At 43.8% G+C, this 15,254-nt stretch overlaps 1 protein-coding gene across 1 annotated transcript in view; it reads left to right on the top strand.

Moving 5' to 3' along the window:
* Window positions 1-295: 295 nt before the first annotated feature.
* The window catches only part of alpi.1 (alkaline phosphatase, intestinal, tandem duplicate 1), a 38,281-nt gene continuing 23,322 nt past the window's right edge, over window positions 296-15,254 (top strand). The window contains exons 1-3 of the mRNA XM_064952834.1: window positions 296-735; window positions 14,086-14,138; window positions 14,235-14,360. Of these exons, the coding sequence (XP_064808906.1) occupies window positions 296-735; window positions 14,086-14,138; window positions 14,235-14,360 (619 nt within the window). The remainder of the gene's footprint in view (window positions 736-14,085; window positions 14,139-14,234; window positions 14,361-15,254) is intronic.

Raw genomic sequence — 15,254 nt, 5'->3', positions numbered from 1 at the left:
GTGGTGTAACCAGGGGAGACGAAGGAGGCAGTCGGTCCAGAGGAGGCCGCGTTGGTGGTGACAGACAAGGGGGAGTGGTGTGCATCGTGGTGGTGGTGGACGAAACCGCAGAGGATGGGTTGGAGGAGCTGGTGTTTGTAATGGTTGGGTTGAGGGGACGACGATGGTGTGCCCGGGAGAGTAGGCATGTGGCCTTCTTCTGCAGCTGGGGGCTCTGGCGGCTCTTACAGGTGTTACACTGGCGGTGGTGATGCGGCTTTCAGGAGTGGTTGCAGCGGGTGGTCCAGCAGAGGCGATGGCGTCAACGGTCTCATCCATGGCAGCCCTCTCCTGTTCCCTCTGTATTCTGAAGGGCTGCTCGATGCTCTTTCTCCTCTGCCTCGGCCCTCTCCTTCTCACCCCTCTCCTGGGACTGGAGCTGGGACTGGGGCTAGAGCTGGGACTGGGACTGGGACTAGAGCTGCGACCGGAGCAGGGACTAGGACTGGAGCTAGGACTGGGACTGGGACTAGAGCTGGGACTGGAGCTGGGACTGGAGCTGGGACTGGAGCAGGGACTGGGACTGGAGCTGGGACTGGAGCTGGGACTGGAGCAGGGACTGGGACTGGAGCTGGGACTGGTGCAGGGACTAGGACTGGAGCTGGGTCTGCGACTGGAGCCGGGACTGGGACTGGAGCTGGGACTGGAGCTGGGACTGGAGCAGGGACTAGGACTGGAGCTGGGACATGGACTGGAGCAGGGACTGGGACTGGAGCTGGGACTGGAGCAGGGACTACGACTGGAGCTGGGACTGGGACTGGTGCTGGGACTGGAGCTGGGACTGGGACTAGAGCTGGGACTAGGAGCTGGGACTAGGAGCTGGGACTAGGACTGGAGCTGGGTAATGGACTGGAACAGGGACTGGGACTGGAGCTGGGTAATGGACTGGAGCAGGGACTAGGACTGGAGCGGGGACTGGGACTGGAGCTGGGACTGGGACTGGAGCTGGGACTGGAGCTGGGACTGGAGCTGGGACTGGAACTGGGACTAGGACTGGAGCTGGGTGATGGACTGGAACAGGGACTGGGACTGGAGCTGGGACTGAGGGTCCTTCTGTGGTTGCTGGGGAGGAAGTGTTGCTGGAAAGCACAGTGCTGCTGGTTCCAGGAGAGGTGGTGGTGGGACCCGGTAGGGACCGAGACGGCATTAAATGGGACCTTTCAATGGCTGAAGGGGAACAGGCCAAACTTCTTAAACCCTTCCACCACATGTCTTTGTAGCGCTAGTACGGGTAGCGGAATACTCTGACAAATTCTGATTTGTTGACCAGGTATGAGTGGTTAAATTGGCTGAGGTCTCCAGCTACCTTGGATAACTATGCCAACTATGCCAAAGTATGCCAAGTCCAGAGGCTGAAGGACATGGTTGAAACCACTTCCTGAACAGGTCCCTGTCAATGTAGCCACTGGTTGACCGTCCATACAAGGCTTGTGTCACAGTATCTATCATATAAGTATATATATTATCTGTATATCATTCATATCTATTATATCAGTTTATTTTATATCAGTATCTATTATATCAGTATATCTATTATATCAGTATATATATTATATCAGTATATATATTATATCAGTATATCTATTATATCAGTATATCTATTATATCAGTATATCTATTATATCAGTATATATATTATATCAGTATATATATTATATCAGTATCTATTATATCAGCTTCTATTATATCAGTATATCTATATATCAGTATCTATTATATCAGTATATCTATATATCTATATAAGTATATCTATTGTATCTGTATCTATTATATTAGTATATATATTATATCAGTATATCTATATATCAGTATCTATTATATCAGTATATCTATATATCTATATAAGTATATCTATTGTATCTGTATCTGTTATATTAGTATATATATTATATCAGTATATCTATATATCGATTATATCAGTATCTATTATATCAGTATCTATTATATCAGTATCTATTATGTCAGTATACCTATATATATTATATCAGTTTATCTGTTATATCAATATATATTATATCAGTATATCTATTATATCAGTATCTATTATATCAGTATCTATTATATCAGTATCTATTATATCAGTATATCTATTATATCAGTATATATATTATATCAGTATATATATTATATCAGTATCTATTATATCAGTATCTATTATATCAGTATATCTATTATATCAGTATCTATTATATCAGTATCTATTATATCAGTATATCTATTATATCAGTATATATATTATATCAGTATATATATTATATCAGTATCTATTATATCAGTATCTATTATATCAGTATATCTATTATATCAGTATCTATTATATCAGTATCTATTATATCAGTATCTATTATATCAGTATCTATTATATCAGTATATCTATTATATCAGTATCTATTATATCAGTATCTATTATATCAGTATCTATTATATCAGTATCTATTATATCAGTATATCTATTATATCAGTATATCTATTATAGCATTATCTATTAAATCAGTATGTTTACATATAACTCCTTTGCCAGCTGCAGTTGTGTCTCTTTGTGACTGTTTCTAATTGTGTGTGTGTGTGTGTGTGTGTGTGCGTGCGTGCGTGCGTGTGCGCGTGTGTGTACAGTATGTGCGCCTGTGCCTATTTCTTTCTCTCCTTCTCATGAACCCTGGTCAAAAACCAAAAGGTGAGTGGTGTTTCTAGTTTGTTTTTCTCCTTCCCCCTCTCTTGAACACAATAAAATGAGGAGCTACCCTGTGGAAGTAGGGGGATGGAAGCTAGCTAGTGTTTACGTCCATAATTTATGACTTCTGTAATTCCCAGAGGTGACAAACTTTGCCAGCCATTGTTGTGGAAGGCGTTTTACGAGGCAGAATGCAGATCTGGTGTTAACGGTCACATTTATCTGTATTTAACTAGGCAAGTCAGTTAAGAACAAATTCTTATTTTCAATGGCGGCCTAGGAACAGTGGGTTAACTGCCTGTTCAGGGGCAGAACGACAGATTTGTACCTCGTCAGCTTGGGGATTTAAACTTGCAACCTTCCAGTTGCTAGTCCAACGCTCTAACCACTAGGCTACCCTTGGGGGATACAAGACTTACATAGAAAGTCTCATTGTCAGAGATTCTGAGGATCAAGACACTGTCCAGACCAAGATACTGTATGTACCAAGATACTGTACGGACCAAGATGCTGTACTGTCCTAGGGCACAAGGGGCAAGATGAGGCTTGTGGCGCTGTACCTGCTAGTCTTTTCTGTGGATGCTGCTGCTCTGCAGATGTATATTCAGGTGTTGTATCTTGGTTGACAATTTAATGGGCACACGTCCATAATGAGGAGTAAACATGAATAGCAGAGTGGTGACACGTGAAATTCTAATGTGATTATAAATACCGTAGAACAGTTGTCACCAACCTTTTTCTGAGTCAAAATGCAGGCCGAGATCTACCGCTCAGATTTTTTTCTAAATGACTTGCAACATGAACTAATTAAAAACAGTTCTGTAAGCAATGAGGTTTGTGCAGTAAGCTGTAGGCCCACTACATTATTACTGCATTCTGGCTAGGCTTAAATTGAAAATAACATAGATATTTGATTACACTGATCATGTGTTGTATTACTTGTGAGGCACAGCTCCCTCCACTCTCCCTCCCTCCACTCTCCCTCCACTTGCCCTGCCTCCACTGTCACTCCCTCCACTCTCCCTCCCTCCACTCACCGTCGCTCCTCTCTCACTCCCTCCATTATCCCTCCACACTCCCTCCCTCCATTCACCGTCAATCCTCTCTCACTCCCTCCACTCTCCCTCCCTCCACTCACCATCGCTCCTCTCTCCCTCCCTCCACTCTCCCTCCCTCCACTCAACGTCAATCCTCTCTCACTCCCTCCATTCTCCCTCCACTCACCGTCCCTCCATTCTACCTCCTCTCTCACTCCCTCCACTCTCCCTCCCTCCACTCACCGTCGCTCCTCTCTCACTCCCTCCAATCTCCCTCCACTCTCCCTCCCTCCACTCACCGTCGCTCCTCTCTCACTCCCTCCATTCTCCCTCCACTCTCCCTCCCTTCACTCACCGTCGCTCCTCTCTCACTCCCTCCAATCTCCCTCTCTCCACTCACCGTCGCTCCTCTCTCACTCCCTCCACTCTCCCTCCACTCACCATCCCTCCATTCTACCTCCTCTCTCACTCCCCCCACTCACCGTCCCTCCACTCACTGTCCCTCCTCTCTCACTCCCTCCAATCTCCCTCCCTCCACTCACCATCGCTCCTCTCTCACTCCCTCCACCGTCCCTCCATTCTACCTCCTCTCTCACACCCTCCACTCTCCCTCCCTCCACTCACCATTCCTCCTCTCTCACTCACTCCTCTCTCACTCCCTCCACTCTCCCTCCCTCCACTCACCATTCCTCCTCTCTCACTCACTCCTCTCTCACTCCCTCCTCTCTCACTCACTCCACTCACCATCCATCCACTCACTGTCCCTCCTCTCTCACTCCCTCCACTCACTGTCCCTCCTCTCTCACTCCCTCCACTCACCGTCCCTCCACTTCTCCTCCATCCACTCGATTCAATTCAATTCAAGGGCTTTATTGGAATGGGAAACACATTTTAACATTGCCAAAGCAAGTGAAGTAGATAAACAAAAGTGATATAAACAATAAAATTCAACAGTAAACAATACACTCACAAAAGTTCCAAAAGAATAAAAACATTTCAAATGTTATATTATGTATATATACAATGTTGGAACGATGTGGAAATAGTGAAAGTACAAAAGGGAAAATAAATAAACATAAATATGGGTTGTATTTACAATGGTGTTCTTCTTCACTGGTTGCCCTTTTCTTATGGCAACAGGTCACAAATCTTGCTGCTGTGATGGAACACTGGTACTTCACCCAGTAGAAATACCCAGGGAGTTTATCAAAATTGGGTTTGTTTTTTAATTATTTGTGGATCTGTGTAATCTGAGGGAAATAAGTGTCTTTATAAACTCCCTCCTCCCTCCCTCCACTCAACGTCCCTCCAATCTCCCTCCCTCCACTCAACGTCCCTCCTCCCTCCCTCCCTCCACTCAACGTCCCTCCTCTCTCCCTCCCTCCACTCAACGTCCCTCCTCCCTCCCTCCCTCCACTCAACGTCCCTCCTCTCTCCCTCCCTCCACTCAACGTCCCTCCTCTCTCCCTCCCTCCCTCCCTCCACTCAACGTCCCTCCTCTCTCCCTCCCTCCACTCAACGTCCCTCCTCTCTCTCTCCCTCCCTCCACTCAACGTCCCTCCTCTCTCCCTCCCTCCCTCCACTCAACGTCCCTCCTCTCTCCCTACCTCCACTCAACGTCCCTCCTCCCTACCTCCCTCCACTCAACGTCCCTCCTTTCTCCCTCCACTCTCCCTCCCTCCACTCAACGTCCCTCCTCTCTCCCTCCCTCCACTCTCGCTCCCTCCACTCAACGTCCCTCCTCTCTCCCTCCCTCCCTCCCTCCACTCAACGTCCCTCCTCTCTCCCTCCCTCCACTCTCGCTCCCTCCACTCAACGTCCCTCCTCTCTCCCTCCCTCCACTCTCCCTCCCTCCACTCAATGTCCCTCCTCTCTCCCTCCCTCCACTCTCGCTCCCTCCACTCAACGTCCCTCCTCTCTCCGTCCCTCCACTCTCGCTCCCTCCTATCACCGTCCCTCCACTCTCCCTCCCTCAACTCTCCATCCCTCCCTCAGTTGAGAAAAGTGGACACACTCTTCCAGCTGATGGCGAAACTCAAGTCGCACTGCTTTATCTCTGTCTCATGCACCAATTGATGTTGTTACTCCTATGACCAGAGAATGTATTGATATTAAAAAAGACACAAGCCGCTAATATTAACAAGCATATTGGAAACCCTTTGCTCATTCATTACAGCTGCAGTGCTGGTTGTAGAGTGAGTGGAAGTAGGGAGAATGTACATTGTATGATCTATAAAACTGTTGAACAAAGTGTTGACGGTACTGAATAACAACTTAAACATGAACTTACTCATAAAAAAACAAAAGCTCTTTATTGTAATCGTTAATAAGTCTCCCTGGTCATGGTGTTATATTTTGAAATCTCACAGTATCAACTTTGCTGTGCGTTCGATACTTCTTTTTACAGTCTGATTGGCCAGCGGAAAGCCTATACGTGCACTTGATTTGCTCTCTGGGCCGGCCAGGTACGCGGAATTCTATTTTTCAGACACATTAAATAGTAAAAAAAGGGAAGGCAGGGCTTTATCGTTGGGTTTTTTACAGAAATGTTTGGTGATTGACTAGGATTGACTCAGAGATCGGCCAGTCGACTGCGGTCGAAAACGGAGAAAATAGTTTTGTGCACGTTATGAAAACATATAGGACAAATAAAGATACTGGGCACTGCCTTCATGTCAAAGACACAACTTATGTATTTGTAGTAACATCTGCTCTAACACTTGACTATTCCCATGTCATAGTATGTTAGTATAGTATTTGGTATAGTATAGTATAGTATATTGGAACCAAAACAAACTAATCAGCATGACCACTCACATCAACTGTAACCTTTGTAGGATATTTAACTTTTCACTTTAACTTCTGTAAAAGTCCTCCTCTGTTTTACAAGCAAGAAAACTGCAGTATGGTCATGAGAGCTGCAGCTCTACACATAAACGTCATTACGTCATTTACAGCCTCGTTTAATTCATCTTATTGATTTGGACTTATGGCATCAGTCAATTTAGGTAGATATGAGCGACACCCCCATGCCGTGTACTTAACTGAGTCAAAGTAGATCACAGACATCTAGGACTGGGGTTTGACTAATCATTCCAACAACACTATGTTTCACTCTTTCTCTTTCATTCACTGTATTTTTGTTTATCTCTGATTTCTCTCCATATACGGCGCCTTCGGGAAAGTATTCAGACCCCTTGAGTTCTTCCACATTTTGTTATGTTACAGCCATATTCTAAAATGTATTAAATTGTCGTCGTCGCCCCCCTACTTTGTTGAAGCACCTTTAGCAGCGATAACAGCATTGAGCCTTCTTGGGTATGATGCTACAAGCTTGGCACACCTTTATTTGTGGAGTTTATCCCATTCTTCTCTGCAGATCCACTCAAGCTCTGTCTGGTTGGATGGGGGGCATTGCTGCACAGCTAATTTCATGTCTCTCCAGAGATGTTCGATCAGGATAAAGTCCAGGCTCTGGCTGGGCCACTCAAAGACATTCAGAGACTTGTCCTGAAGCCACTCCTGCGTTGTCTTGGTTGTGTGCTTAGGGTTGTTGTTCTTTTGATAGGTGAACCTTCGCTCCAGTCTGAGGTCCTGAACGCTCTGGAGCAGGTTTTCATCATGGATCTCTTTGCTCTGTTCATATTTCCCTCAGTCCTGACTAGTCTCCCAGTCCCACAACATAATGCTGCCGCCACCATGCTTCATCGTAGGGATGGTGCCACGTTTCCTCCAGACGTGCCGCTTGGCTTTCAGGCCAAAGCGTTCAATCTTGATTTCATTTGACCAGAGAATATCATTTCTCATGGTCTCAGAGACTTTAGGTGCCTTTTGGCAAACTCCAAGTAGGCTGTCATGTGCCTTTTACTGAAGAGTGGCTTCCATTTGGCCACTCTACCATAAAGGTCTAATTGGTGGAGTGCGGCAGAAATGGCTGTCCTTTTGGAAGGTTCTCCCATCTCTACAGAGGAACTCTAAAGCTCTGTCAGAGTGACCATCAGGTTCTTGGTCACTTTCCTGACCAAGGCCCTTCTCCCCCGATTGCTAAGTTTGGCTGGGTGGCCAGCTCTAGGAAGAGTCTTGGTGGTTCCAAACTTCTTCCATTTAAGAATGATGGAGGCCACTGTGTTCTTGGAGACCTTCAATGCCGCAGACTTTTTTGGTACCCTTCCCCAGATCTGTGCCTCGACACAATCCTGTCTCAGAGCTCTACGGACAATTCCTTCAACCTCATGGCTTGGTTTTTACCCTGACAGGCAGTGTCAACTGCGGGACCTTATATAGACAGGTGTGTGCCTTTCCAAATCATGTCTAATCAATTGAATTTACCACAGGTGGACTCCAATAAAGTTAACGAAACAGCTCAAGGATGATCATTTGAAACAGGATGCACTTAAGTTCAACTTCGAGTCTCATAGCAAAGGGTCTGAATACTTCTGTAAATAAGGTATTTTTTATTTTAATTTTAATACATTTTCATAACAACCTGTATTAACTTTGTCATTATGGGGTATTGTATGTAGATTGCTAAGGATAACAAAACAAAAATAATACATTTTAGAAAAAGGCTGTAACGGTGTAAAATCTGAAAATGTCAAGGCGTCAGAACACTTTCCGAATGCACTGTAGCTCTCCATTACTCTCTCTCTCTCCTCTCTTCCTATATCTCTCCATTACTCTCTCTCTCCCTCTCTTCACATATCTCTCCATTACTCTCTCTCTCCCTCTCTTCATATATCTCTCCATTACTCTCTCTCTCCCTCTCTTCATATATCTCTCCATTACTCTCTCTCTCCCTCCCTCTCTTCATATATCTCTCCATTACTCTCTCTCTCTCTCTCTTCATATATCTCTCCATTACTCTCTCTCTCCCTCTCTTCATATATCTCTCCATTACTCTCTCTCTCCCTCTCTTCATACATCTCTCCATTACTCTCTCTCTCTCTCTCTTCATATATCTCTCCATTACTCTCTCTCACCCTCTCTTCATATATCTCTCCATTACTCTCTCTCTCCCTCTCTTCATATATCTCTCCATTGCTATCTCTCTCCCTCTCTTCATATGTCTCTCCATTACTCTCTCTCTCCCTCTCTTCAAATATCTCTCCATCAATTCATATATCTCTCCATTACTCTCTTCAAATATCTCTCCATTACTCTCTCTCTCCCTCTCTTCAAATATCTCTCCATTACTCTCTCTCTCCCTCTCTTCATATATCTCTCCATTACTCTCTCCCTCTCTTCATATATCTCTCCATTACTCTCTCTCCCTCTCTTCATATATCTCTCCATTGCTCTCTCTCTCCCTCTCTTCATATATCTCTCCATTGCTCTCTCTCTCCCTCTCTTCAAATATCTCTCCATTGCTCTCTCTCTCCCTCTCTTCATATATCTCTCCATTGCTCTCTCTCTCCCTCTCTTCATATATCTCTCCATTACTCTCTCTCTCCCTCTCTTCATATATCTCTCCATTACTCTCTCTCTCCCTCTCTCCATTACTCTCTCTCCCTCTCTTCATATATCTCTCCATTACTCTCTCTCTCCCTCTCTTCATATATCTCTCCATTGCTATCTCTCTCCCTCTCTTCATATGTCTCTGCATTGTTCTCTCTCTCCCTCTCACCATTGCTCTCTCTCTCTCTCTCCCTCTCTTCAAATATCTCTCCATTACTCTCTCTCTCCCTCTCTCCATTACTCTCTCTCCCTCTCTTCATATATCTCTCCATTGCTCTCTCTCTCCCTCTCTTCATATATCTCTCCATTACTCTCTCTCTCCCTCTCTTCAAATATCTCTCCATTGCTCTCTCTCTCCCTCTCTTCATATATCTCTCCGTTGCTCTCTCTCTTTCTCTCTCACATACACACAATCTTGAAAAATGAAAGAAATCTAGTGACATTTTATTTTTATTTTTTTTATGTGAAATTTTGACAAGTCTCAGACAGGTGGTTTTCGGACACATGTGAAGTTTCACATGTACATCTTTCCCTCGTGAAAAATATGTATGATGATAACTTTTCTCCACATTCACCTATAGCTAGTCTCCGACCCTGCTTAGCTTCAGAGGTAAACACTAACCCTGTATATACAATTAAACACATAACCAGTTTGGTTATGGACTCGGCATGATGTGGGTCTTTTGCATCTATGCTTCACTCCTGCTGTGTAGTCACTCGTGTGTTCTTCTCTTTTATTTCTTTATTTTACCACCAAGCCACCCAAGCAGGGTTGGTCCTGGTCGGTCCCTGGATGGGAGACTAGCTATAGTGTTTAATGGTGTATACAGGGTTAGTGTTTAATGTTGTATACAGGGTTAGTGTTTAATGGTGTATACAGGGTTAGTGTTTAATGTTGTATACAGGGTTAGTGTTTAATGGTGTATACAGGGTTAGTGTTTAATGTTGTATACAGGGTTAGTGTTTATGGTGTATACATGGTTAGTGTTTACCTCTGAAGCTAAGCAGAGTCGGTCCCTAGATGGGAGACTAGCTATAGTGTTTAATGGTGTATACAGGGTTAGTGTTTAATGTTGTATACAGGGTTAGTGTTTAATGGTGTATACAGGGTTAGTGTTTAATGTTGTATACAGGGTTAGTGTTTATGGTGTATACATGGTTAGTGTTTACCTCTGAAGCTAAGCAGAGTCGGTCCCTAGATGGGAGACTAGCTATAAGTGAATGTGGGAAAAAGTTATCATGTGAAACATACATATTTTTCACGAGGGGAATAATGTATATGTGGAAATTCACACATGTATACAAGGTTAGTGTTTAATGGTGTATACAGGGTTAGTGTTTAATGGTGTATACAGGGCTAGTATTTAATGGTGTATACAGGGTTAGTGTTTAATGGTGTGTACAGGGTTAGTGTTTAATGGTGTATACAGGGTTAGTGTTTAATGGTGTGTACAGGGTTAGTGTTTAATGGTGTGTACAGGGTTAGTGTTTAATGGTGTATACAGGGTTAGTGTTTGATGGTGTATACAGGGTTAGTGTTTAATGGTGTATACAGGGTTAGTGTTTAATGGTGTGTACAGGGTTAGTGTTTAATGGTGTATACAGGGTTAGTGTTTAATGGTGTGTACAGGGTTAGTGTTTAGTGGTGTATACAGGGTTAGTGTTTAATGGTTTGTACAGGGTTAGTGTTTAATGGTGTATACAGGGTTAGTGTTTAATGGTGTGTACAGGGTTTGTGTTTAATGGTGTATACAGGGTTGGTGTTTAATGGTGTGTACAGGGTTAGTGTTTAGTGGTGTATACAGGGTTAGTGTTTAATGGTTTGTACAGGGTTAGTGTTTAATGGTGTGTACAGGTTTAGGGTTATAATAAAGTGAGTTTCCATGACATTCCACTCTGTCTCTCTCCACAGTAATAGAGTCTTGGAGCATGAGCATGTTGACAAGTTCATCATGCTAGAATTATCACAGTAAGTCGTCAGTCATCTGCTGAAGAAGTCAGTTTTGGTGACTGCCGTACCCTTCTGTGCTTTAGGAGGGAAAACTCAGCCTGTTAAAACACGCTTTTTTAAGTAAGTAATTAACTTACGGACGTGAGTTGTTGGTGGAAGAGAAGCTGTGTTAAGACCGGCAGATCTTGTGGTATTTCCACTTGTCTTGATGGAAACTCAGCAACTCTCTCTAAATAAACCAGCCTTCCTTTTAGAGTCTAGAGACAGATCCCTCATTATAATAGACAGACGTGCCTCCACAAGCTCAGAGGCTCCCGTTTCTGCTCTGGTATTTTGGTTGGTGTTGGTGCACGTAGAAATAGAATGGCTTGAACGCAGTGGTGGAAAAAAGTACCCAATTGTCATACTGTAGTAAAAGTAAAGATACCTTAATAGAAAATGACTCAAGTAATAGAGTACAAGTCACTCAGTGAAATACTACTTGTGTAAAAAGCCTAAAAGTATTTGGTTCTAAATATACTTAAAGTATCAAAAGTAAATGTAATTGCTCAAATATACTAGAAGTGTAAATCACTTTAAATGAGAGAAAAGCAGACGGCACCATTTTCTTATTTTTACACTCAAACGTAATTTACAAAAGATGCATGTGTGTTTAGTGAGTCAGGTAGATCAGAGGCAGGAGGGATGACCATGTGTTGTCTCGAGAAGTGCCGTGAATTGGACAATTTTCCTGTCTTGCTAAGCATTCAAAATGTAACGAGTACTTTTGGGTGTCACGTAAAATATATGGAGTAAAAAGTACATTATTTCCTTTAGGAATGTAATGAAGTAAAAGTAAAAGTTGTCAAAAATGCAAATAGTAGATTAAAAAAACATGAGCTGGCGCACACGCAGAGAAAATAGTTTGTGTGGAGGTGCCGACCAACGACGCATCAACTATAAACTATCAAAATAAAGAAATATAAAAAAGAAATGTAAAATATAAACAGTAAAGTACTGATACCCCACAAAATTACTTAAGTAGTACTTTAAAGTATTTTTACTTAAGTACTTTATACCACTGCTTGAGCACACAACCCCCCTCCCATTCAAGTCAATGTTCTGTGATGGAGCTTTGACTTGCCTAGTTAAATAAAGGTTAAACATTTCCCCCCCCCATTCTAGTTATTCTGTTTCCATGGTGGTATATGTGCTGTTAGCCAAATCATGTGACGCCCCTCTGCTCTGATTCCTCTTTTTGATTAGGCTTGATTAGGCACACTGTACACGTGACTAACCACAATCTGCTACTCGGCGTGTGAGTCACTGGCGAAATGGCAGAGGTTTCTCATGGCAACAGGGATAACAGGATACAGGCCCCTCTTACAAGCCTTTTGGGTTTTTGTTCACATCAACATTCGACATTCAACATCAAGACCCAAACTTAAGAGTCAGTCAGTGGTTGTAGGAGGAACAATGTTGGCTCCCGTCACCTCGTTTCACACTCTAACTGTTGTCTTTGTGTGATATTTTAAAATGTATTAACACCAGAGGCAGTCTCCACTACCTCACGGAAGAAAAATGCAACCCACTTTATATCCCATTTACTTCCCATCAAAACAGCCAACATTTCTGGATGATATTCTACCGCACGGTAGAAGGTCTCTTACATGAAAAGAACACATTTCACATTGTTTTGGAAATGAATTTCCCCTTTAAAGCAAAAGGAAATTTGAAATTTGAACCTTTTCCAACATGAAAAGCACAGCTCAGATCATGACTCAATAAATTATCTCCAAGAATAGGAATATGGGGAATTGTACATTCTCACATTTTTAAGAAATGAAAAGAGTCATTTGTGATTTGCACTACAGTACGTCAATGCCAACACACATTGGGCAGCCATTTTTCCTTTCTGTTAAATTAACTGCCATATAAAAATACACATTAGAGCATTTCCCACATCAAAGAAACAATTCCATTTTAAATAATACACATTTTTAGAGAGTGAGCTGGAGGGAAGAGAGAGAGAGGGGGGGGGGGCAAGCCTTTTAAGAGAAAGGGGCTCCTCTGAGTGTGGAACGATACTGGAGGAGTTTGGTCTTGTGTGGTCCCTGCTTCCCCTTTCTCTCTCTCTCTCACTCTGCCTAAGCCTATGAGCTGGCTAGGGCCCTTAGCTTACAGCACACCCTGAGCTTTTAAAAGGCTGGGCTGGAGGTCTGAGGAGGTACACTCTCCTCCTGAGTGCTGTGTGGGTCGGAGGGACAGCTTTTCCATCCTCCAGGCCAGTGATGCAGGCATCACCACAACGCTGGGCCTTCAGGCTGCTCACTCTCCTCCTGGCCTCTCTCCTGCTTGCCGTTACCGGGAGTACTGTCGCAGCTGAAGGTGAGGATTCAGGACCCAGCAGTGGCTTTGTCCCTGCCGGTAATATTACCAGTGGTCTGGGTGGACGGGCGGATGGGGCTCACAGCTAACCTCAGCCGTGGTTTGTCTCACAGGTATTTTACCCTGATGACGACAGCTTGCCTGTCGAAACGGTGGTTATTCAATTATTGCATCTGAGCTCCTAGACTATGACGCTCTCCTTTTCTTTTTACATTTTTAAAGTCATCTCACATGTAAGCTTAGGCTTGGTTCGTCTCACAGGTAACCTCAGCTGTGGTTTGTAAGTAATTGTGGTCAGGTGTGTGAGTGGAGAGAAAGAAAGTGTGTGTGTGTGTGTGTGTGTGTGTGTGTGTGTGTGTGTGTGTGTGTGTGTGTGTGTGTGTGTGTGTGTGTGTGTGTGTGTGTGTGTGTGTGTGTGTGTGTGTGTGTGTGTGTGTGTGTCTGTGTGTCTGTGTGTGTGTCTGTGTGTGTGTGTGTGTGTGTGTGTGTCAGATCCAGCTTATGTAAATTGTTATGGCACAACGGGATGGATGGACTGTTTGTCTTTCCGTTGTTTTTGTGTGCAGTCTTCCTCACACCATCAGGACTGCTGCCACTATTCTGAGACTGGGGCATCAAGGTGTTTCTTAGCAGGTTTTGTCCTTTTTGATGCATCCTCAGAACCCAAGTCCCCTAGGAAACTGTAACGTGCTTTTGTGTTTTTGTTTTCATATAGAGGAGCTGGAGAAAGAGAGGGACCCAGCCTATTGGAATGCTCAGGCCAAGGAGACACTCCAAGCCGCGCTGAGACTCCGCCCCCGAGTGCATCGCGCCAAGAACATCATCCTCTTCCTGGGGGACGGTAAAGAGGCAGAACCATAGACATACGATAACCAGATGGTGTTTATGTAAAGCATGGCATTATCTGGCACTACAGAGCACAGCCACTTTACTATCTAGCACAGGGATTTCTTTGTCAATTACAGGAGTTAAACTGGAGGAATACTGTTGGATAAATAATTGGAATTGTAGTTATTGAGGCTCAGGCGTGCATCCAACGAATGTGGTTTAAAGAGAGTAGAGCGGCTTTGGGATGCACGCTTCGAGGGACACAACGTCTCAGTGTTTTTGTCATTGGCTGACTGAATTTCTACTCTGCATGAAAGGTCTATTTTGTGATATTGATGGGGAAGTTCTTCTCCTTCTTCTCCTTCTTCTTCTCCTCTTCCTTCTTCTTCTTCTCCTTCTCCTTCTTCTCCTTCTTCTTTTCCTTCTTCTTCTCCTTCTTCTCCTTCTTCTTTTTCTCCTTCTTCTCCTTCTCCTTCTTCTTCTCCTTCTTCTTTTTCTCCTTCTTCTCCTTCTCCTTCTTCTTCTTCTCCTCTTCCTTCTTCTTCTTCTTCTTCTTCTTCTCCTCTTCCTTCTTCTTCTTCTCCTTCTCCTTCTTCTCCTTCTTCTTTTCCTTCTTCTTCTCCTTCTTCTCCTTCTTCTTTTTCTCCTTCTTCTCCTTCTCCTTCTTCTCCTTCTTCTTCTCCTTCTTCTTTTTCTCCTTCTTCTCCTTCTCCTCCTTCTTCTTCTTCTTCTCCTTCTTCTCCTTCTTCTTCTCCTTCTTCTCCTTCTTCTTCTCCTTCTTCTTCTCCTTCTTCTTCTTCTTCGTCTTCTCCTTCTTCTTCTCCTTCTTCTCCTTCTTCTTCTCCTTCTCCTTCTTCTTCTTCTCCTTCTTCTTCTCCTTCTTCTCCTTCTTCTCCTTCTCCTTCTT

This window comes from Oncorhynchus masou, chromosome 31 (assembly GCF_036934945.1).
Source record: "Oncorhynchus masou masou isolate Uvic2021 chromosome 31, UVic_Omas_1.1, whole genome shotgun sequence".
NCBI lineage: Eukaryota > Metazoa > Chordata > Actinopteri > Salmoniformes > Salmonidae > Oncorhynchus > Oncorhynchus masou.
Note: the sequence above shows the minus strand (reverse complement) of the source record. Positions and strands in the feature narration are given on the sequence as shown.